This window comes from Mchenga conophoros, linkage group LG6 (assembly GCF_057382185.1).
Source record: "Mchenga conophoros isolate Kocher_MC1m ecotype Shallow Benthic linkage group LG6, M_conophoros_male_GT1.1, whole genome shotgun sequence".
NCBI classification, from domain to species: Eukaryota; Metazoa; Chordata; class Actinopteri; order Cichliformes; family Cichlidae; genus Mchenga; species Mchenga conophoros.
In genome coordinates, this window is record NC_140531.1 from 30,901,465 (window position 1) to 30,927,438 (window position 25,974).

A 25,974-nucleotide genomic window follows, 5' to 3' on the forward strand; every position below is an offset into this window, starting at 1 on the left:
CATCTAAAGTAGCCTCAGCTTTTCTTTTGCCAAAAAAAAGCAGATTGCAATATCTATCACATCCTTTCATCACCTCATTTAAATCTGGTATTCAAAAGTGTTTTTTTCTTCCTCCATTTAAACAAATATTGGCCTTAAAACTGACATGATTGCTACAGATGCTAATGGTAATGTTGATCTGCTCTTGACTCAGTCTTGGGCACAATTCTGCCTCATATTGATGTACTTCTGCTTTCTCTTGTCACAGTTTATTCATCCAGTATTTTTGTTAATTTAGTTGGAAAAGGGTTCCTGCCATGTAAAGGAAAGCACAGTAATACTGCCGTGTGATGACGCTATTAGATTATAGTTAATTAGAGTAAGATTTTGGATTAGATTAGTTAATATTGGTTTGGTTAAAAAGTTCTACTGATATCCTAAAATTCTGGCCAAGGGCTGAGGACTTTGGAAACACAATAGCTGTGTATGAGTTCAGGGGCTGCATCCTTCCGCATCCCGGCCCATGTAGACTGCGAAGGCCGGGTCCTCCGAAGACCGAGAAGGCTGGAAGTGCAAGGCTGTGAAATGGGATGGTCTAGCCTTCAGATTTGCGTCACAAGCAGTCTCGGTGGAATTTAATAAACTCAGCCGTCTGCTCCTTGCTATGTAAAGTATAACTGGACACTGGAGTAAATTCCCTACCATCCCACACTTCTGTTCAATCTGTTTTCTTTTTGACGTCTGTACAACTGTGTGAAAACTATAACTTTAATCTCAGCCACACCGATTTACTCAGGAACAAATAAAACACTGAAAAAAGCCAAACAATAACATTTTTAAGTTATCTAAGTGACTTATATATCATGTTTCATCTGATTAGCAAAAGACAGTCTGAAAACGATGTGCTGGGAGTCCGGTGTCCTCGCCAGCTCTCCGAAAACGTCGGAGCACTTTTCCAAATATGTGATGTCTTGATAATGTCTATTGTGTGTAAATGGTTTGGTCAAACCACTATAAAGGTTACCCTCCTGTGTCTTTGTGTTTAGGTCAGTTTGTAAGTTAGGTCGTGTCTACTTTGTGTGATTAGGTTTCTGGAAGTTACTTTTGAGTAGCGTTATATTTAGTTGACCTCTTTTATGGGCCCGATTATTATATTTAGAATTTTATCTTTTTAAACTTTTTGGGGTTAAAAAAAAACATTCTGAAGATATTTTTCCTGTGTCCTCTTTGTATTTGCTGCTTGGTACACTGGATACACTGGATTTAACTGAATCCAATAAAAAATACTATGTAATGAATAATTTAAATTAAAATTTATCTTATGCCTCATCTTATACTTAGTAATCTTCATCAGTTTGAGGGGCAAGACCATCTAAGAACTGGAAAGAGGAAGAAAACAGTGCTGTTTCCCAAGACATCAAAGTAAATCTTCAGCCACAACATGTTGTTATTCTGACTCATAAATATTAAAGAGTCATTTTTTACATTATTACATTATTTTCAGTGCTAAAACTCATGGGTCAGACAGCCCTAGCCTTAAGGAGACAGAGGAGCTGAGGCCCCACTATCAATCCTCCTCAAGGTTAAGCTGTTAGCTTTAAAAGCTTGTTAATGTTTTTTTTAGACTTCCATGGTGTTTATACACTGTCATGGCATGAATAACTCAAGCAGACCTTGGGGTTTGCCTCTTACGTATAAGAAACAGGACCCCTGTGGAGACACCAATCACAAGCTGATAGTTGTTTTAGACGCTCCTCTCCCCAAAATGAAACAATAAAACTTAGACAAGCAAAGCCTGCATTTCTTTTTTTCTTTTTTTTCTGTAGGCTAAGGCAAAAGTCAGCATTTTTTGTTTATCATCAAGGCTTGTTGGGTATCATCATGTGAGACTATATAGAGAAAAGGCATTGCAGGGGGGAAGAAAAATCAACAGTCACTGAGGTGTTAAGGTCATGCAGTCTCAGCAAATAAAGACTTAATGTGTGTTTGTGTGTGTATGTGTGTGTTTGTGTCGTGTGTACGTAAAGAGAGAGACTGATAAAGAGGAAGAGAGAGATGTGCAAAAGTGAGATAGGAGGTGAATTAGGGAGAAAGCATGAAGGAACCAAGAGGGAATCTGAGGTATAGCGAGTGGGGTAAAAGAGTGAAAGAGAGTTAGGGAGTCAGATGGACAGAGATAATAGTGCCTTGCAGCCAGTGTCCATATCTCTTGCCACCAATGACTCCAATTGCTGCACTACAACTAATGGACTCTGTCCTCCTCTACCATCTTATCTGCCCTCTCTCTCTTTCTCCAGCCTCCCTTCCTATCTCTCAGTACTCAATGCTGTGCTATCTTTCCACTTTACAGCTCCACCTCTATCTCATTTTTATCATGCTTTGGTCTTACTCTTTCTCTCTCCTGTTATCTCACTCTCAAAACTCTAAAATGCTTCCATTCTTCCTCTTTTTTGCTATCTTATGTTTTTTGTATTTTCTGTTCTTCCTTCCTCCAAAACGCTGAAAGTTTAGCCTCTCCTCTTCCTGTTGTTGCTTATGCTGCATACAGAGACATTTCTGAACAATTTGATGCCCTACACAACTTTTTAATGTAACACTTCCTAATAATGACTAAGACTTTCTTTTAGTCATTTCCAAGTTATCATTGAGTTTTATTATGATAAGGTCTAATGCTGGAGTTTTTTTTTTTTTTTTAATGTATCCACATCTCAGGGTAACTTATTTCTAGTTTTCTTTTTAATGAGCTGCAGTTATAATCAGTATGAGATTGGCCCGGATCTAGCGCCTGTGGATCAGCTCCAAAAACTCTTATTTTGGATGCAAAATGTAGAGACCATTTATCTTATGCGTTGGCTAGATCTGACTGTATTTTAGTACACACCTGCAAATAAAAGACAAATCACAGTTATATGGTGTAATAGCTAATACCGATTGTACATTAACAGTGTTCCTCCAACTGGAGGCATCTGGTACAGGTTTACCTATGCCTTAAAATGGCCACAACACTGACTGAAAGGGAGAAATAAGATTCCATTAATTGCTTGTTTTTGAATTTGTTTCTTCACAGTCATAACATTTCTCCACATTTGTTTATCATCCTTGTATAACTAAATGAATACAAACATTCACAATAATAGACAACATATGTTCAGTATTTTACTAGGGCATCTACAGCTGACAAACAGGGATAATAAACCCTCTGCATTTCCATTTCTTAAAAAAAAATGTCAGTATATAGATATTCTTCAAATAAAATTGAAGAATGAGAGAAATTTCTCAAAAAAAATGTTACATCTTACATGTAACATTATATTTGTGTCTCCCTCAGATGACCCAGGAGCAGTATATCCTTGCAGCACAGCCCAACCCCCTCCACCAGAGAGGGGCTTCAGTTTGTGGTGCGCAGGTTTATCCAGCAGTGGGAATCTATGGCTGGAGAAAGAGATGCTTGTACTTTTTCATCCTCCTCCTCCTCGTCACCATGATTGTCAACCTGGCACTGACCATCTGGATTCTCAAAGTCATGAACTTCACTCCGGTAAGAAGCGCGTGTGTGTGTTTATATCATTAAAGTGCCAGGATGTTATATGGGCTTGTGTTTATGTGGGGGTTTATGTGAAAAATCTGAGAGAGTGCATTTAAAAGGGCTTCTGTAATGTAATGGAACATGGGAGTGATGATAATTTATGTGTGTGTGTGTGTGTGTGTGTGTGTGTGTGTGTGTGTGTGTGTGTGTGTGTGTGTTTGGGGGGAGGGTTCTTTCTTCAAATTAAATCTTAATCAGTTGTCTTCACTCTATATGAAGTTTGTTTAGTCAAACATATATTATTACGGTTACTGATTCCACTTCATTGTCGTTCACATGAACACATTGTTCATATCTTTGTCCACATCTCTTGGACCTAAGCAAATACCTGCATAGTGGCTGACATTGAAACTATAAACTCTAGATTCATGTTCACTGTGGGAGGACACAATAAAGTAATCCAGGAGAATCAACAAAGACATTGAAGGCTCATCCCCAAACCTGTTTTTCTTCATTGTGTATTCAGTATAGGTGGTATTAGACTTTGCTCCTCTGTTCCATCATCACTGTAATTTTAACTATGTCCTTATTTTTTGTGTGTTTTATTAATCCTGTTAATATATACACACCAAGGCTCATGTCCTGCTTTGTAAACACTTTCTAAGGCTTACATCATACACACATGCAATATCCATTATTGCCCCGGGGCCTAAGAAACTACACTGTGATAGTAGAATGTGAATGAGGCAGAATTTGACCCCTGTAAACCTCTAGTAAAGTCTTTCCACATAATGCCTTATGTTTCAGTAAGCAACTTCAGAATATTAAGATGGGAGAAAAAGGGTCCGAGAGGTGGATGGGTAAATGCCTCAGGGAAGACACAGCAAGCAAGAAGTATAAAAGAGATGAAGATATGGCATAGGCCATGCTGTTTGTGTGAAAATAACAGAGGCAGATACAAATATTTTTCACAGACAATCCTCAAAGAATTCTATATATCAAAATAAATACATTTATAGTCTTGTAAAAAAGTAGTTCGTTCAAACTGCCTGTTAGAGGTGTGACTGGTGTTATGTGATAGGTGGGTGCTAAGGAAGCTATTCAGTAAACTCGACTCAGGTGGTTAATTGTACTAAAAGCCATCTATGTTATGTATTGTTTATATGTGGCACCAATTATCAGCTATGTCTATGAATGATGCATATGATACACATGATGTTGTTTTTGCTGCTGCAGAAAGACAATAATTAATTTTTCTATTTTAAATGGACGATTCTTCAGGGCCTGGAAGCATGGCTATTTCAGTGTCTCATGGAGGGAGGTGGGTGGTGGATGAGCTGACATATAGTCTGACATTCAGTCACTGGTGCAAAAACTTGTTACCAAAGTATACACTAACACATTCCAGCCTGAAAGTAGTTCAGGTCAGATTTTAGCAAAAAGCAATAAGCAAAATGCTAAGTCAAGAAGACACAGACGTAATATTGGAAAGGAGTTACTTATATCTGTGATAGATAAATAAATCAGACATGGGTTTATCTAGCATCCAGACTAAAACATAGTGACTGTATACCACATTAGGATCTGTTTAAATAAATAACAGGAGATGGAGCAACACACCTTATACACAGTATTATATTATTTTATCTTTTTAAAACTGTCACAGTAAACATGAATCTCATGTCAGAAAGAAGACATATTAACGTGTTACTTGTTAACCCACTGCTGGCTGCTGCACGTTTCTTTCACAGAAAAGTAAGTTTAGTGAGTTTGTGATTGACCTATGGAGAAAGAGAAAGCAAGCAATGGTGGGAATTTACTCAGAAAAAAAAGGGTGGTAGCAACTGGAGCAGAGGAAAGTTACAATTAGCAATTTAGACTATGAAGTGCCAGTGTAATAGCTGCATGATTTCCCTGCCAGCTTTAAGCCTGTTTCTTCAGTTGGTTTAGAGATAGAGATCAACAGATGAGATCACAGTTGGAGCAGAGCAAAGTTATAGTTTAGACTGTGAAGTATTAGTATTGACTGCAGTTTTGAAGCAGAAGACCTCGGGCGCTTACTAATTTCCTCCAAAAAAAAAAAAACATTATAGTGCATAAAAGAGTGAACAGTGTAGAATTTCGCCTTCTAAAAATTCCAGGAGAGGATTGTTGCTCACTGGAGAAATCTGAATATTTTTTTGGAATTTCTTATGATTTACTAATTTCCCTTCTAACAGCCAGCTCTGAGTCTTCAGCTGGTTCAGAGATATGGATCGACTTATCTGAGAGGAGTAGTTTGTTAGTTTATGAAATCAATGAATAATTGAAAAAATAAGCAGCAACATGGTCACGCAGCACCCTTTTTCTTGATGACTATAACTTGTTTACAGAAAAATGCAACCATCAAGTATATTGCTTAAAATGCGCAGTGCATGATTTAGACCTCAAATCATGGTGCGAATAGCTAAATAGAAAAAGACTGAATTTATAAGTGATGCAATTCTCCATCATAGTTCTTTGCTTATTTGAAGATGTGTATTTATATTTACTGGAGCACAGCTGTGTGACAAATTAAGTCTGCCAGCAGAGAAATTTGGCAATATGAGTTTTTAGTAATTTAGCTGCAATCTGGCACAAAGTGTACTTTAAAAAGTGTTCATGCTGTGCTTACCAGGGAGCCTCCATTGTATTCCAAAAAAAAGCTGCATGTAGTGCAGTTACTGTATTAGTGAGCAATTCAAATACAATGGCTTTAAAAATTCCATTAAAATCAAATGTTTGCGATAAATTATTGAAACTTTGCTAAAGAAGTAAAAAAACAACAACACTATTTTCATCATGTAAATAATGTGCCTGTACTGTATCATTGTAATCACAGCAAAGTAAGTTCAGAGGTAGCTAATATATACCATTCAGCCACAACTTTGAAATCACTGGTTTATTCTTTTTTTTTTTTTTTTTTTTTTTTTTTTCTTTTCTAAATGACATCAGAAACAGCAGTATGCGACATTACGTGATGGCAGAGCTTCAGTTCATCCTTTGTCATTTTTTTATTTTTTATTTTTTTTAATAAATAGGACAGGGGGAATGAATGAGAGAGAGAGGGAGAGAGAAAGAAAGAAAACCAAAGGGGAGAAGAGACGGTGAGAAGGGGGGGGAAGAGAGACAAAAAAAAAAAAAAAAAAAAACTCCTGGGTCACCTGTATGGAGAAAAAAAAACAAACAAACAAAAACAAACAGAGGAGACAGCAAACAACAAAGAGCAACATAATAATAGAGAAAACAAAGCACCATCACAATAAACTAGCTAGTCATAGATATCAGTATTTACTAAGTAATAAACGATATTGTGCAGCACGCAAGATAGACAGCGCACAGTGTGCTTTGAGGCAGCAGCCAAGAAAGCTTTAGTCCGCGTCTGTGAATACCCATGTGTGCATACCTGTGTGGATCAGCATGCTTGCATTCCAAAGGTTTCTCCATGTAATGATCTGCTAGGGAGTGTGGGGGGGCCACAGCCCCTTCCTCCAGGGTGTGAAGCGGGTATGGAGGAGATCAAAACTCCAGACATCCAGAGGCCCCCAGAACACAAGAGACCATGGAAGACCAACAGAGGGGCAGCCGCGCCACTGTCCCAGTAAGAGCTGAGGAGAGTCCCAGATGAGGGCTCGCCCAGCAGCCGCGGAGCAGAAGTCAGGGGGAGTTGCAGTGACGTGCCCGTGAGCTCCGCCGGCCCCCAGCTGCGCCTGAGTGACCGAGCCCTAGGCCGAGAGGCCGGGGGCACCCCACCTCCAAAGGGGCCCGAGCGAGCCCCAGGCCCCAGGCCCCGACAAGCGGCCGCCAAGGAGTGAGCCGGGGTGTACCCGGACGCCCACCCCCAGACACAAAGAACCACCAACACACCGACACCTGAGGGAGTCCGCCACCGGCAGGGGAAGTGGTGGTGGGTGGAGATAGGCCTCCAAACCTTGGAGGGCCTGAGGTGTCCCCAGAGAGGTGGCGTCTGATACCCAACCTGACATATAGACACAGACATACAGGCACACACAGACACAAACATCCATTCCCACCCTCATGCTCTCATATGCACTCACTCCACACTCAACCAACGTGGAGACAGACATAAAGAGACGCTGTACACACAATCACACTCCCCAAGCGTACTCTACAAACCGGGTCTAGGTACCCTTGCCCCTGGAGGGGGGAATTGCACCCAGACCCAGGTGGTGTTACCCTTTTCCCTGCGGTGGGGAGAGGCAGACCACCCCGACTCCGCAGTAGCAGGGAGGCCCCACACCCCAGACCGCAGTCGGACGGCCAACTCCTCCTACTAGCCCTCCCGCTCCAGCAGGCCGCAGAGAATGGGGGTGGGAGAAGACTCCAAACCTCCCTCCACCCGCTCATTGTAGTGTTGATGCATATGTGTTCTAAGGTGCAATTAAAACCCAGGAGGGCATGGAGCTACCTGCCAAGGAGCAGCAGGTAAGCGCATAGTCCCTCCTGCTAACCCTCAATGACTAAGTGTATTTAAAATTGAGAGGTGGGCAACGACGTCAGGGGTGAGGTATACACCCTGATGGTGATTTGGACTCCGTGATTGTGCCCACCCCCAAGATCCTATATGTATGTGTAATGAGAGTGTGAATAATGTGAATGTCTAAGTTGTGGGATAAAATTGAGGCAGAGGCAGCCAGAAGGGGACAGGGGGGGGGGGGGTAGCCTCCTCTGCACCCTGGTGACATACCCCCACTCCAAGGCCCTGCATGTGTGGGTGGTTGTGGAGGAGCGGGAAGAGGGAGGCGGCTGGAGATGGGGAGGGAAGGAAGGGAGGGGCAGGTAACCCCTCCCTGGGGCCAGCTCCCCCGCTGACCCCAGTAGGCACTCCCACCCTCCGCGACCCGCCAGGGAAGGGGGGCCCAGGCCCATCAGACCGGGGCCCAGTGCAGTAGCGCCCCCCGGCTCCACAGAGCCCTGGACAGTCCACCCAACCCCACCACAGAGAAAACTGCACCCACCCCACCAACCACACATCTTCCAGACTACATAAGACGGTAAACGCCCAGGCTGAGATCTTCCTCCACCTCTCCTGTATCTCCCCCTCCTGCAGAGAGTTCCTGAGAGAAGAAAGCTCCTGCAAGATGTGACCATCCCCCCCACCAGTTGAAGAGCCCCCCAGGCGGCTCGATGCACCGGCGGCACCCTGCTCCAGGGCCGGGCCCCCATGCACCCACCCGCCCACAACCCCGGCAACACACCAACCAGGACCCGAGCCCCCGAGGCCCGGCCCGGGCCCCAGCCCAGAGACGGAGCGCCCCCAGAACCTCACGCCCATCCCGGACCCACCCAGGGGCAGCCAGGTTGCCAGGTCAGTAACCCGCGTCCGTCAGCACAGACCCTCCCCTAGCCCCGCTGCACGCAGCCGCGAGGAAACAGTCACCTGAGAGCCAACAGAGCCCTCAACCGGACGTGACCGCTACCCCGGGTTGAGCCCCCCAAGGAAGATGCCTCCGGGGAACCCCCCGACGCCCTAAGCCTGTCCCTACCCCCTCACCAATCACAACAGTGAAGGCGGGACCAAACTATGACCCCCCACCCCCACTAGGTGATGGAGCTGATCAAAGGAGCCCAGAGCAATTGATCTAATGTGGTGGCAGAGGCTGTGTCAAGACTAATGTAATCTAATAGATAATTTCTATATTGGTTAGAATTAAGATTATTTTTATTTTTCCAGTTCATGAGGACTGTTTTCTTGGCTATGCATAGGGCAGTGAAGATCATATGGGCTATATTCTTTTCTGAAGTGACATTATCTAAGCTGCCCAACAAACACACTAAGGGGGAGGTTGGAATGTTACATTTCAGACATTTTGATAAGTCTTCACATATCTCGCGCCAAAACTTTTGCACTGGTGGACAGAACCAAAGAGCGTGGATGTAATTGTCTGGTGTATTGCCTTGACAGTGTGAGCAGTTGTTGGAAGATGTAAAGCCCATCTTGAACATCCGATGACCTGTATAGTGCACTCTATGAAGTATTTTGTATTGTATTAATTGCAGACTGGGATTTTTAATTAATTTAAAAGTTTTTAAGCAAATCTGAGACCAGAAGTTTTGGTCTAGGTTGACTGATAAATCTGCTTCCCACTTTGCAGTAGGAAGGGATATTGATTCATCTAATTTAGAAAGTGTTCTGTATATTTTAGATAATAATTTGGGGGATGTAAGAGTAAGAAAATGTGCCGCACTTAGTGGTGTTTGTAATTCAACTTGACTGAGGTTAAATTTCTTTTTTACTATGGATTTAATTTGTTGATATTCTAAAAACCTTGTCTTGTTGATCCCATATTGTTCAACTAGTCTGTCAAATGGAATAAATTCTGTTCCCTCTAATATATGTTCTAAGTATTTAATTCCTTTACAACTCCATTCTGGGAAATTAATCATATTATTGTTTTGTAATATGTCAGGGTTATTCCAGATAGGTGTACGTTTGCATGGGATTAATGAAGACTCCGTTATTTTTAGAAACTCCCACCATGCTGTTAGAGAAAAGCTGATGTTGATACTTTTAAAGCATTCATGTCTTTTGATGTTTGAGCTAATAAATGGTAGGTCTGAAATCTCTAGATCCTTACATAGTGCCTGTTCAACATCTAGCCAGGGCTCAACTAAGAAGGTATGTTTTAACCATTCTGAGATGAACTGAAGCCTGTTGGCTAAGAAGTATTGGTGAAAATTAGGCAGATCTAATCCTCCTCTATCCTTGGTTCTTTGTAGCGTTTTTAAGCTAATACGCGGGGGTTTATCTTTCCAAAGGAATTTGGAAATATATGAATCCAGAGATCTGAACCAATCTTGTGATGGTTTGTTAGGGATCATCAAAAATAAGTAATTTATTTTTGGCAAGATCATCATTTTTATAGTGGCGACCCTTCCCATGAGTGATATGGGTAAAGATTTCCATCTAGTCAGATCGCCTTCTACTTTCTTTAGAAGTGGGATGTGGTTTAGTTTAGTTAAGTCTGAAAGCTTAGGAGAGATATTAATACCTAAATATTTAATATTTCCGGATTGCAGTGGGGCAGAGGAAGAATTATGGAAGGAGCAGTTAATGGGGAGAACTGTAGATTTTGGCCAGTTAATTGAATAATCTGAAACTCTTGAAAACCAGTTTATTAAAGTAATTACCTCAGAGAGGTTGGTTTGTGTGTTTTGCAGAAAAAGCAACACATCATCCGCATAGAGACTGATTTTATGTTCTATGTTCTTACATTTTATGCCCTTAATTGTTGTAGCCTGTCTAAATGCTGCTGCTAGAGGTTCGATAAAAATTGCAAAAAGTGAGGGGGAGAGTGGGCATCCCTGTCTGGTGCCCCTCAGGAGACAGAAGCTGGAGGATGTCTGGTCATTTGTTCTGATACGAGCCGTTGGGGAATTGTATAATATTCTTATCCAGTTTATGAAAGAGTTTCCAAAACCAAATTTGTGTAAAGTTGCGAATAAAAATTTCCAATTAACTCTGTCAAATGCTTTTTCTGCATCTAGAGATAATATTATGGCTTCGATGTTTTTATCGTATGAGTAGTCTATTAAATTAAGTAATCTACGAGTGTTTGTTGAGGAGTGCCGACCTTTTATGAAACCAGTTTGGTCAGGATGAATTAAGAGGGGGGTCATTTTCTCTAATCTCTTTGAGAGAGCTTTGCAGATTATTTTAAGGTCTACATTTAAAAGAGAAATTGGACGATAGCTTGAGGGAAATAAAGGGTCTTTGCCTGGTTTTAGCAGGAGACTAATGTTGGCAGAATTCATATTTGGTGGTAGTCTGCCCTTTTCCTCGATTTCCTGCAACATGCTGTGGAATACTGATGCCAAAATTGTCCAGAATTCTTTGTAGAATTCTGCAGGGAAGCCGTCTGGACCTGGAGCCTTTATTCTTACATAGGTCCCCTTTGTGACAAAGGGGCTCTGCAGGTATCTTGTGGTATCTGTCAGTGGATGTTAGCAGAAGATTCTCTGGGGTGTATTATGTTGACTGATTTTGCAAGCACAGTTATCTGCTATTATTTTATAAGGCATATGCCATAAGAATAGAAACTCTTTAACTTACAAGCTCAGAAACACCAATGCACAACTAAATTTCCCTTCATAATTCCTAAATTTCTCTTCCAAATTTGGCTAGTGGGAGTTGGCATCATGTGTGGCCCAGTGATTGTCATTTTCATCATCACAATTCAAATCACATCTAGCTGGCCACAGTATAATGATGGCCTTTCTCAAACTTGTTGTTTTGTTTGGAGCTGCCAGATGTGATTGCCATTGTGATGTTTTGGGAAGAGAAAAAAAAAAGAGATTTGCTTTTGAAGAGACAGCTTTGGCAGTAAATTGGAGAGCAGGGACTGGTGGGGATATAAGTTTATATGTGTGTGTGTGTTTGTATTTGTTCAAGAGAAAGAGAACAAGAGAGAAAGCGAAGCTGAGGGAGAAAGAATATGTGCGTGTATTTGTGTGTGTGCCAGCAATTATTCAGCAATTGTTCATGCTGACGTGTGTATATGTCTGACGTGTGTGTGCCTTTTCATGCCTGTGTGTACCGATACTCACATGTGATTGTGTTTATGTTCTCCCCTGAGTCCTTTGGGCCTTCACAGCAGAGAAATTCAATTTCAGTTGTCACTCACCAATCAGCCTGCCTAATTCCTGTCTGGACTTGAGCGTGGTGTGTTTGTGTGCATGTGTGTGTCTTAGAGTGTGCACTGTGTAGAGTGAGTGTTTTCTTTTTTGCCTGCTTATTCTTTTTGGCTAAGCATAATGTAATTTGTAATGTGCTGCCTTGTGTGCTTCCATAATGACCTCTTTTAATATGTGCGTAAATTATTAAAATACTTCTGCTACAACATTAAGCCATAAACCAGATGCGATTTTACAACACTGAGAATTGCATTTCAACTTTGGCCTTACAAAACCATTGTCCAGTTTTGCTAAGTGTGTATGTTAAAACAGCAGAATTCGTTTTTATAGTGTGGTTGAAACTCCTGAGTTGAAACATTTATGTGTAACTTTGTGCAGAAGCTTTATTCTTTCACCACACCGAAGCGATAAATAGTCTATGAATAACTATAAAACTGTCAGAGGTCTGCAGTGTGTTTCAGCATTCATACACACACACACACACACACACACACACACACACACACAGCTTTTATGCTGATAAAAATTTTACTGGCAGTGAGTGCAGTGGGCTTTTATTGTTTTTAAGTCCTGATTGGCTGCCAATCAGTGGGGTCATAAAATAAAATCGTATTCTTGTGGTACTTCTCAGATCAGTGTCACAAAAGGTTTTAAAACAACAATTGGAAAATCTATAAAAATCGCCATCATTAATTAGCAATGTGGTTATAGCTACATAAATAGTTTGAAACAAAAAAATACGACAGGGTATAAAAGAGGCCAAAACAATTCTAGCTCATGTATCTCATAAAACTAAGGGAACAGACAGACAAAGACAGCAATGACTACAGGTCAGGGTCATCAGCTTTGATTGTCGTATTCTGGGCTGACGTGACTCCCGTTAATGGCTTAATTTTGCTGTAAACTCAGCCAATTTACTTTAACCCCCTGAAACCCACCAAGATCCCAGCCAGGCACTCCACATTTCTCCTTAAAGGCCTGTGACTGAAAGTTTCTAATACTGTCTTTTGGATAAAAGCATTTTTGTACATACTATATTTTAACATACTTGAATATCAATACTTAGCAATGAATCAGGAATTTAAAAATGGGCCTGTGTCAATAAGATATTTTGCAGTAATTTATATTTTTACCTCCTAGTCACCACAAATGCTCTGGGTGGCATTCATCTGAATTAATTACTCCTCTGCTTACCTTTATTATTACCATGCACAGTGCAGAGTGTAAATGTTTATTTACTCTTTGATGATGGTGATACTGAGTTGAGTTGTTGAGGATATCGTGAGTTTTCTGTAAGTGCTGCCGTTTTTGCCAGAGTTGACGACTGTTCATGGGTGTTACTGAAACTTTCTTTGAAGTGGATCTAACATAGTCAGACTTGGAAAATTAGTTTATAAAGTCTCATATGATGCGATATAATTAAATGTTGATGCACATTTTCCTGTTTATGAGCCCTGACTTCAGTATTTTATCTGCATTCCATCTTTTCTTTGTATGTGAATACTCACTACAAAACTAAGTTGAGATTTTGGGCCTTAACGTCACCCTTCATGAATGTGCGCTGTACACTGTTTCAGCATGAATTCCAGAGTAAACATTTGAGCAAGCATCTTCATTGACTTGAGATTGCTTTCATTTTCAAGATATGTATACTAGCTGCCTACCAAGAAAAATGTTTAACCAATCATGTTTGATGCTCACATCTCCACAATGAGTTACTGAGATGCAAGACAGTTTCAGAAGATCTGATGTGCAGTAAGCATTGGGTCCTTTAAATGTTTATGCCTTAATTTTTTGTCTAAAAAATCTTTATTATTGGCAAATTATTTCAAAATGTTTACTTCAATTACTTCAACTAAAGGAAAATTAGACTTACCTCATTGAAAATGAGGTACCAGTGCTTATATGTAAATAAAGATGTGTTGTTCTATGCCAAATTAGATTAAAGGGACGAGAAAGAGTGGAAAGCATTCTCTGTCTGAAGCTTTTAGTCAGTGCTGTTTAGCAGAATGTTTGTCATTTCCTTCAGGCAAACAGAGCAATAGGCACATGATCTCAATTAGTGGATGGATTGGTCTTTGCTGTCACAGCTGCATTGCAGTTTATGTTGATCAGATGTGCGTGTGTGTGTATGTGTGTTTCATACTAGACTTGATATTGAAAGCTTAATTTCTTTACCAAAGGAAAAAAAACTAATCTGAGTGATTAGTGTGGTAAAGAGAGACGAGCGATGGAAACAAAGGGAGGTTTGAGTGAGAGAGGCAAGCAGAGGAGATGGTGAGTGATGTATCGAAGAAGACGGGAAAAGGAAGGAGAGGGAGTGAAAGGAGGAAGTATGTGTTCGTGTCGTTTAAATATCGTCCCATCATCCATTCTCAGCCTCTCTCTCCTATTGGCAGACTCTGGGGTCCTTTGGGACTTGGAGAGGTGTGTATTTCACCATCTCATGAAATGGAAGGGAGCGGATGATGGGCTGACAAAGACAAGTGTGTGAAGCTTGACGTGTGGCTGTTAAAGTGTGGCATATATATATATATATATATATATATATATATATATATATATATATATATATATATATATTAGGGGTGCAACGATACACAAAATTCACGGTTCGGTTCGGTTCGATACTTTGGTATCACGGTTCGATATTTTTTCGATACAAAATAAAATGTTCATGCCTTTTTAATTTGTCATTTATTAAAATTATAAATATATATTTTAACTCAAAAGTACATTTTTTTAATTTAACCCTAACCCTTGTGCGTGTTTTTTATTTTGACAGCGAATGCGCACCTGCGGACCACTTATGTGCACCCCTGGTTATTTAGCTCATCATATCGCAGCCACAGAAATTATTTGGGGGGGCTAGACAGCATGGGGCTAGACAGCCAACACGTTAACGAGCTAACTGCGCTAACACGCTAGCTCCCACCAATGTAATTGAGCATTGCATAGCACATCCAACATACTGTTTTACTTTAGTCCATGAGCGCTTACCTTCAGGGTCATATGTCACATGAAAACCAAAATAATTCCAAACGCCAGATCTGAATGAGGGTGGGGGAGGTTCAGTTTGCCATGTTGCAAGGAGAGCTTAACTTCTGCCTCGCTAGCTTGCCCTGCGCTCTTCCTTCTGACTATGCTGTCTGTGTGGAGCGCTCAGTGGATCTGCGCTCGACAGTGCAGCCTAGGCGGAGTAGTCGAACGCAGATTCACTGAGCGCTCCACACAGACAGCATCGTCAGAAGGAAAGTTGATAAAATAAATTACAAATGTTGTATTGTTCGATACATATGCGTACCGAACCGAAAGCACTGTATCGAACGGTTCAATATCGATACGAATAGCGTTGCACCCCTAATATATATATATACACATATATATATACACACATATATATACACGTGTATATATATATATATATATATATATATATACACGTGTATATATATATATATATATATATATATATATATATATATATATATATATATATATATATATATATAATTATATATATATATATATTAGGGGTGCAACGATACACAAAATTCACGGTTCGGTTCGGTTCGATACTTTGGTGTCACGGTTCGATATTTTTTCGATACAAAAAAAAATGTTCATGCCTTTTTAATTTGTCATTTATTAAAATTATAAATATATATTTTAACACAAAAGTACAGTTTTTAAATTTAACCCTAACCCTTGTGCGTGTTGTTTTTTAGCTCGTCATATTGCAGCCACAGAAATTATTTTGTCCATGAAACCATAAAGCTGCACTTTCTTTTTGCCTTATAGTCTGATTTGTCATAACTTCTCCGTTTTGTGGTAAGCTTTTCTTTGGCTGTCACTTCTTCACCCTGACCTGTCTTATTTGGCTCAGCAGAACTAAAATATATATCTGTCTGTGAAGGTTCTCAGTCATCCAGGTCATCGTAGTGAAATATATATCCTGCCGCACTCACATAAGCTCAGCGATTCTCTGCGCGATCAACCTCTCACATGTTTAAGCTGCGGGAGATTTCACTTGTCATGTTTGCATAGTAAGCTAACAATTAATAAGACGATGTCAGAGGAATTGGTGCACAAATTATCATCACTCACAGATCAGTGCTGTCGCTCTCTATACACAGTTCGCGCGATTGCAAAGTGAAAGCAAAAAAACAAGCGCAAATTCAAACACGATTTCAATATGTCACATATTGACAGTGGCTCACCCAATGACATAATTACCCAGCTACATTTCTGAAAGAATGCAAAAGCATTGACATATATTTTTCCTTCCTACAATAGCCCGACAGGCAGGGCAGAGATAGCCCCGGGACGTCGGGCTAGCGATATTGCGAGCCCTGTATCTGATTGAGGAATCACTCATCTTTGGAAAAGAGAGTTTATTACAGAGAAATGGCTCTTTCCAAAATAAAAGCTATACTATCCGCTTCTTCTGGGCTATATTCTCAGCAGCATATTAAACATATCAGGTCTCCATAAGGAGAATCCTGTGCTAACAGCTGTCTAAATGACTCGGCTAAAGTTTGTAGCATGCATGCTTGTTGTTTTTGTCTTTGCACTAGGATGATGTCGGTGTAAATGTGCAGTCATATTCGTTGTGTTCCCACTAGTGCTTTCAGGTTAATCTCGTTGAAATAACCTTAACGCCACAACACGGCAAATCTCCGTTAACGAGCTACCCTATACAGAGGGGCTAGACGGCCAACACGTTAACGAGCTAACTGCGCTAACACACTAGCTCCCACCCATGTAATTGAGCATTGCATGGCACATCCAACATACTGTTTTACTTTAGTCCATGACTCGCTTACCTTCAGGGTCATACGTCACATGAAAACCAAAATAATTCCAAACGCCAGATCTGAATGAGGGTGGGGAGGTCCACTTCTGTCTCGCTAGCTTGCCCTGCGCTCTTCCTTCTGACCATGCTGTCTGTGTTGAGTGCTCAGTGAATCTGCGTTCGACTACTCCGCCTAGGCTGCACTCTCGAGCCTAGGCGGAGTAGTCAAATGCAGATTCACTGATCGCTCAACACAGACAGCATCGTCAGAAGGAAAGTTGATAAAATAAATTACAAATTTTGTATTGTTCTTTTTTTTTCTCCCCTTTGGTTTTCTTTCTTTCTCTCCCCCTCTTTCTTTCATTCTTTCCCCCTGTCCTATCCCACAGTCATGTCTGTCCCGTTTGCAACTGAAAATAAAATAAATTCATAATTATAATAAAGGTCAATCAAATGGACCAATATGATGATCCACTTAAAATAAATCCTCTTGGCATCTTTCTTGGCCTCAAGACAACAATTCTGATGGCTATAGATCCAAACGGGACACAAAAAAAAAAAAAAAAAATTGAAAAAAATTGAAAAAAATTGAAAAAAATTGTATTGTTCGATACATATGCGTACCGAACCGAAAGCACTGTATCGAACGGTTCAATATCGATACGAATATCGTTGCACCCCTAATATATATATATATATATATATATATATATATATATATAGGAGAATGACCGAGCTAAGATCCCGTGGGACTTCCAGATACAGACGGACAAAATGGTGGTGGGTAACCAACCGGACATAGTGGTGGTAGACAAACAGAAGAAGACGGCCGTAGTGATCGATGTAGCGGTTCCGAATGACAGCAATATCAGGAAGAAGGAACACGAGAAGCTGGAGAAATCCCAAGGGCTCAGAGAAGAGCTCGAGAGAATGTGGAGGGTGAAGGTAACGGTGGTCCCCGTGGTAATCGGAGCACTAGCTGCGGTGACTTCCAAGCTAGGCGAGTGGCTCCAGCAGATCCCGGGAACAACAGCGGAGATCTCTGTCCAGAAGAGCGCAGTCCTGGGAACAGCTAAGATACTGCGCAGGACCCTCAAGCTCCCAGGCCTCTGGTAGAGGACCCGAGCTTGAAGGATAAACCGCCCGCAGGGGCGTGCTGGGTGTTTTTTTAAATATATATATATATATAGCATATATATATATATATATATATTAGGGGTGCAACGATATTCGTATCGATATTGAACCGTTCGATACAGTGCTTTCGGTTCGGTACACATATGTATCGAACAATACAACATTTGTAATTTATTTTATCAATTTTCCTTCTGACGATGCTGTCTGTGTTGAGCGCTCAGTGAATCTGTGTTCGACTACTCCGCCTAGGCTGCACTGTCCAGCGCAGATCCACTGAGCGCTCAACACAGACAGCATCGTCAGAAGGAAGAGCGCAGGGCAAGCTAGCGAGACAGAAGTTAAGCTCTCCTTTTAACATGGACCTCCCCCACTCTCATTCAGATCTGGCGTTTGGAATTATTTTGGTTTTCATGTGACGTATGACCCTGAAGGTAAGCGAGTCATGGACTAAAGTAAAACAGTATGTTGGATGTGCCATGCAATGCTCAATTACATTGGTGTGAACTAGTGTGTTAGCGCAGTTAGCTCGTTAACGTGTTGGCCGTCTAGCCCCATGCACGGGGCGATCGGCGGTAGCTCGTTAACGGAGATTTGCCGTGTTGTGGCGTTAAGGTCATTTCAACGAGATTAACCTGAAAGCACTAGTGGGAACACAACGAATATGACTGCACATTTACGCCGACATCATCCTAGTGCAAAGACAAGTGGAAGCAGACAAAAAAAAGCAAGCATGCTACTAACTTTAGCCGAGTCATTTAGACAGCTGTTAGCACATGATTCTCCTCATGCTGCTGAGAATATAGCCCAGAAGAAGCGGATAGTATAGCTTTTATTTTGGAAAGAGCCATTTCTCTGTAATAAACTCTCTTTTCCAAAGATGAGTGATTCCTCAATCAGATACAGGGCTTGCAATATCGCTAGCCCGACGTCCCGGAGCTAGCGATTTTTTTCAGACGGGCTACCAAAATTCTCTCTCTTCCCTGCCCGTCGGGCTATTGTAGGAAAAATATATGTCAATGCTTTTGCATTCTTTCAGAAATGTAGCTGGGTAATTATGTCATTGGCATCGGTGAGCCACTGTCAATATGTGACATATTGAAGTCGCGTTTGAATTTGCGCTTGTTTTTTTGCTTTCACTTTGCAATCGTGCGAACTGTGTATAGAGAGCGACAGCACTGATCTGTGAGTGATGATAATTTGTGCACCAATTCCTCTGACATCGTCTTATTAATCGTTAGCTTACTATGGAAACATGACAAGTGAAATCTCCCGCAGCAAGCTTAAACATGTGAGAGGTTGATCGCGCAGAGAATCGCTGAGCTTATGTGAGTGCGTGTGTAAAAGCATTTCAGTTCTGCTGAGCCAAATAAGACAGGTCAGGGTGAAGAAGTGACAGCCAAAGAAAAGCTTACCACAAAACGGAGAAGTTATGACAAATCAGACTATAAGGCAAAAAGAAAGTGCAGCTTTATGGTTTCATGGACAAAATAATTTCTGTGGCTGCAATATGACGAGCTAAATAACCAGGGCTGCACATAAGTGGTCCGCAGGTGCGCATTCGCTGTCAAAATAAAAAACACGCACAAGGGTTAGGGTTAAATTTAAAAACTGTACTTTTGAGTTAAAATATATATTTATAATTTTAATAAATGACAAATTAAAAATGCTTGAACATTTTTTTGTACCGAAAAAATATCGAACCGAATCGTTGGGTGTTCGTCTTGTAATCGGAAGGTTGCCGGTTCGAGCCCTGGCTCGGACAGTCTCGGTTGTTGTGTCCTTGGGCAAGACACTTCACCTACACTTCACTGGTGTTGGCCAGAGGGGCCGATGGCGCTATATGGTAGCCTCGCCTCTGTCAGCCTGCCCCAGGGCAGCTGTGGCTACAACTGTAGCTTGCCTCCACCAGTGTATGAATGTGAGAGTGAATGAATAGTGGAAGTGCTTTGAGGGGTCCCAAAAAGTGCTTTATAAATGCAATCCATTATTATATGTATGAAATTCAGGGTCATCATCTTCCACACCTCTGAACAATTTTCTGTGTGGATGCTATTTTTATATCTTTTTTTTTATAAGTTCTTTTAATGAAAGTCTTCTCATGCCCCATAAGCAGGGCCGGCCCGTGGCATAGGCCATATAGGCAAATGCTAAGGGCGCCGTCCATCAGGGGGCGCCACGCCAGTGCCACAAATGTTGAAAAAAAAAAAAAGTTGGTACTATTATTTCTAAATACAAAAAATAATCCCACGTTAATTAAAATGCAAAGTAAAGCTCATTTAATAGAAATATTATTTGTTACAACATTACACTACACTGCTGATGTAGGGGGGCGCCACCTAAAATCTTGCCTAGGGCGCCAGATTGGTTAGGGCCGTTTCTGCCCATAAGACTTGTGTCTGGGTACTGGACCACCTCCATTTTGACAAAATCATGGTCCCTCAACTTGAGTTACTTTTTTTGGGACAGAGGATGAATTCACTAGGAGACATATGATGGGTGAAGAATGTTTTTATGACCAAAAACCTCCTGTATTTTTAATGTTCTCTCAGGTAGCTCAAGATGGTATGCTGGCATGCACCACAGTTAATATCGTTTACACTGAATGTTTTCCCTAAGTCTAGTCTCACCCTTGGAGACCACTTCATGATGCACAACCCAGCAAATGGTGAAGAATATAATGAGCACTCTCCTGGTCTCACTCCTCACCTGAGGCACTGCCTTTAGCTTTGGAAACTGTGGACTCTATAAGAGAAAACTGCTTAAAACTATTTGAATGTAACTTCCACACAAAAAGTCGACTTAGTAGGAACCAGAAGTTGCTTCTTTTCTGCAATCACAGTACACAGAGAGATCTAAAAATAGCAGCTAGGTATGCACCTGTCTGGACATGCCCAAACAGTTGCCCGTGAATGGTAAAGGCTTTAGGTTGTTAGGACCCTCCTGTGTGCGGGAGGTTAGAGTGAACTCCCATGACCCCAGACCAGCTGTACTCAGCTCCTGGTTTAGACCAGCCACTGTCACCGTGGCTCTTCACACCTGCACTGTGCAGTTTATTGCTCACACACATACAGACACACATGCATGCACACATTTTTCTCACTTTGTCAGTAACAGTGCTGACCTCAGGTAATGGAAGAGTCTAGCATGAAATACCTTGTCTTCTAGTGTCACAAACACCCACACACACAAACAAAAACTAGAGTTAATGTGACATATCCATCAGACTGCTGACATATCTGATGTTAATCTCTCGAATGGCCAGTAAACACCCAAACTCACATACTGTGCACATTCTTACATGAAAGAAATATAAGTAAGGTTTGATATTTTTCCCATTTGAAGTAAATTTTATGTCAATATAAATTACTGTAAAAAAGTGATTAGTGTGGTAAAGAGAGAAGAGAGAGCTAAACAAGTTATATTGTTTCTTTTGCTCAAAGTAGGCCTTTTGGAAGATTTGGAAGACTAACATAAATGTGATTTACTCTCACAGATAACTTACTTCGAAGGATACTGTACATTTTCTGTCATTTCTAGCCATTTAATAAACAAAATGGTTGAAATGTCCAATTTAAGGTACAACACAATGTTGCAAAATGTCTGCCTCAGCAGGTCAGTGTCACCTCATGCAATATACAAAAACTTGCCAGATCCTAATTTGATCGAGTATTCCCAGGGTACAACAGATCAAGACCAGTCCACCGTGGCCCGATCCCTGCAACCTACATGACCTCAGTGATCACCTCCTAACATCCTGGTGCCAGACATTATGTAAATACCACTTCATTTGCAATAATCGGGGGGGCTGCACAATATTAGACAGGTGGTTTTAATATTCCAATGTTGCACTGATAAATGAAGCTTATAATACAAGTGGTGAGATTCCATGAGCACTGTGAGCCACTGTGAACACAGAATACTGAAGCTCATCAAGCTCATCGAAGCACTGTCGCCACACAGTTTGACAGACAATTTTCTGAGAAAACCACTCCAACAAAGAATGCACAGCACCAGGGAGAGGGGGAGGAAAAGAAGGAGAATCTCCTTGATTACCACTTTGGACAGAACAAAGACATCTTTTTATAGAGTCAGCAACATTTTAAGTTTAAACTTAGAGAGAGACAAGAAATATAACATTGAATCACTGTGATGTGTATTTTTATGCATAGACCCAAGAGTATTTTTGGCTCTGTAAGACAACCATGGAGTTTCTGCATCTTTATGTAATGTATAAATGTGAATCAGTCAGCAGTTTAGTCCTGGTATTTCCAGTAGCAATATTTAAAATAATAAAAAAAAAAAAACAACAACGAATATGCAGACATAATCACAGGAGACCTCTTTGTTTTCTGTCCAGCTCTGTAAATTCAGTACGTGAGTGCTTGAACAAAGAAACCGGATTGTTCAATTTAGTGTGTAAGTGTGTGAAAGCAAATTACCCAACAGTCAGCAGTTTTAGCCTTGTTATCTTAGCTGGCATTCAACCAAAGATATAAACAATGATAAATAATGAACACACACTCATGTTAATGGACTTTGTTTGCGTGTGCGCGTTTGTGTGTGTGTTCGATGGAGATACTCTGAAATGGCACATTTGTTTGTGTGTATGCATCTTCAGGGAAATAGAGGTTTGCTGTTAACGTTTATGCTGACGTCCTAGGTTGTTTGCTTAGATGTTTGTATTTTTAACATCACATGGAAAGTTTAAAAATAAACTACAATCCCTACATTTATTGTGAACATTACCTTACCTTGATTATTGAGAGATGAAAGAGTATTTTTAAATTTGGCATTGCAAACAGGCAGCAGTCAAATATAAAAGGATAAAATGGCTGAGAACATTTAAAATTTTTTCTTTTACATTGTGTTGATAAATATTGCAGAAAATGCATAGGCATGCCTGGGCATGTTGTATTGGTCTCCAAACTGACGTTCTGTAAAGATGCTAACCAACACTCACTTTCAAACAGGCACTCACTGTGACTGTGGCACTGCTGTCGTACAGCTGTTACTCTGATTCTGCTCCCAGATTTAAAATTCCCATCTGAGTAAAAGCAGAAAAGTTAAAAAACAAACAGAGAAACAACAGTTGAAATATGTATCATGTTTTGCAATGCCTTATGACTGGGAAAAATATCTTAAACTTGATATAAAATATATATATAAATAGACAGAGAGATCTCTACTTTCAATGAAAATAATATTTATTTAAAGAGAAACAGATGACCATATGAAGTAAATGTACTAAGACTGAGTGTACCTGGAAGGGAGCTAAACTTCAGCTGACACTTTGCATTAAATTCCTTAGTTGAACCATCATATGTCTTATTTATCCATTAGTAGAAAATATACAGATGTGATATAACCGGTATGGCCTTGTAGCGAGAGCTATCATGAATTGGTGTCAGATGTATTCCACATAGACTGAACAGATGCATTCTCTGTTCCATTGTGCATTAAATGATTTCTAGAGGAGATGAAACTTTGAAAATCCCCAAGGGGAAATTGGATCATTGCAGCGGCAAATGAGATACAGCGAAGGAAAAATAGGGTTATAAATAAGAATAGAGCCAATTACAAGATTTCAAGTATAAGAAAGCAGATAAATACAGTGTGTCAGCATATTCAGCAGGTATAATAATGCTGTATGAGTTATGGTGTAACCAAAATCTCCTACCATAAAACCAAAAAAAGTCTCTCTCTCCCTCTCTCTCTCTCTCTCTCTCTCTCTCTCTCTCTCTCTCTCTCACACACACACACACACACACACACACACACAATATGGAGGACTAGGTGGAGTGACTTCCAAGTTAGGTGAGTGGCTACAGCAGATCCCAGCAACAATATCTGAGATCTCTGTCCAGAAGAGCACAGTACTAGGAGCAGGAAAGATACTGCACAAGACCCTTAAGCTCCCAGGCCTCTGGCAGACAACCCGAGCTTGAAGGATAGACAGCCTGCAGGGCCAAGAGGGGAATTTATGCAAGCAAGTTATATGGAATTATGTAGCAAAGTCACCCTTCGCTTTGGCCTTCTCTCGGAGAGCTTCATGATGTAGTCACCTGAAATGTTTTGCACGTCACAGGGCCTTTTCAGGGTTCATACGTGGAATTTCTTGCCTTCTTAATGGGGTTGGGACAATCAGTTGTGTTGTGCAGAGGTCCGCCAGCTTCAGAAATCACAAGTTAACAGCACCTCAGATTAAATCCCAGATGAATGCCACAGTTGCAGTAGCAGATGTGTCTTTACATTAACTGTTCAATCAGGTCTTTATGGTCATTTAGCTGCTAAGAAACCACAAAAGCAACAAGCAGATGAGAGTTGTGTGGGCCAAGAAATAGAAGGAATGGACATTAGACCAGTGGAAATCTGTGCTTTGGTCAGAGTCACAATCTGAGATCTTTGGTTCCACTTGTAGTGTCTTTGTGTGAAACAGAAAAGGTGAACGGATGGTCTTTACATGCATGGCTCCCACTGTGAAGCATGGAGGAGAGGGTGTGATGATGTGGGGGTGCTTCTCTCGTGACACTGTTGGGGATTTATCTAAAATTTAAGGCACACTGAACCAGCAGGCCTACCGCAGCATCCTGCAGTGACGTGTCGTCCCCTCAGCTTTGCATTTAGTTGGACCATCATTTATTTTTCAACAGGACAATGTCCCAAAACACACCTCCAGTCTGTGTAAGGGCTATTTGGCCCAGACCTCCACAGTCACCTGATCTAAACCCAACTGAGATGCTTTGGGATGAGATGGACCGCAGAGTGAAGGCAAAAGAGACAACAAGTGCTCAGCATCTCTGGGAAAACCATTTCAGGTGACTGCCTCATGAAGCTCATCGAGGGAATGCCAAGAGTGTGCAAAGCAGTAATCAAAGCAAAGGATGGCTATTTTGCAGAATCTAAAATATAATACATGTTTTGAGTTATTTAACATGTTTTTGTTCACTAGATCCCATATGTGGTCATTCATAGTTTTGGTGCCTTCAGTGAGAATCTACAATTTAGTAAAATTGTAAAAAATTAAAATAGTCATGAAACTAAAGAAAAAACATTAAATGAAATGGTGTATCCAAACTTTTGACTGGTAGTGTGTGTGTCTGTCAAAACATCTCCAGCACTGAATATTCTCACTAATATTGGGCACTAATATATGCGTCGATCAAACATGGTCAGAACTGATTACCAGAGTACACCAGGGAAAAGAGGATTTTATGATCTAGGTTTCCAAGCTTGTATTTGTTTTTGGGGTTTTTTTTTGTTTTTGTTTTTTTTAAGATCTTCATGTTCATTGTTAATCCTAAAAACAATATAGTATTTTAAAGTGCATGGTCATCACTATCATCTACCATATTTGTTCTCCAGTGATCAAAGTCTGGACAACAAAGTTTGTACTTTCAAATGTACTATTTTATTCCTTAGTTGATATGAACCTTTTCTGCATTTGTACTCTCAGTGGCGCTGGTGGAGGATCAAAGTGTGGACTTTGGATTACTAAAATCAATGCACAAGTTAACACACGTTCTCATTCTGTATTTTGATATTTCTTTCATCTCTCACCCTGTATGATTTCTTATTCATGATGTCCTTTGATTTCTCTCTTTGTTCTTGCGCAATAAGGTGACTTAGAATGATCTTTGAAAAAAAAGGTTAGACTTTCTGGCAAGTTTAAATGATTAGTAATCTTTTTTAACTTTCTTTTTCCCTTTCTTCTTTTCTTTTTCTAAGGGAACTAGGATGTGAGCTTCTTTTCAGTCATGGTACTTTGTTTGTTTGGTGAAGCACATGGTGACAGAATTATATTCAAGTTGAAAAAAACAACAACATCTAAGCAAGTCAAGAACACTTCTGAGTAGGTTGATGTATC

General features: G+C 40.6%; 1 protein-coding gene across 2 annotated transcripts in view; it reads left to right on the top strand.

The window, feature by feature from the left end:
- The window catches only part of LOC146572915 (zeta-sarcoglycan-like), a 392,767-nt gene that overhangs the window by 207,279 nt on the left and 159,514 nt on the right, over nucleotides 1–25,974 (top strand). For both annotated transcript variants that reach the window (XM_085277367.1, XM_085277368.1), the window contains exon 2: nucleotides 3,308–3,517. In XM_085277367.1, coding sequence (XP_085133493.1) covers nucleotides 3,308–3,517 — 210 coding nt within the window. The remainder of the gene's footprint in view (nucleotides 1–3,307; nucleotides 3,518–25,974) is intronic.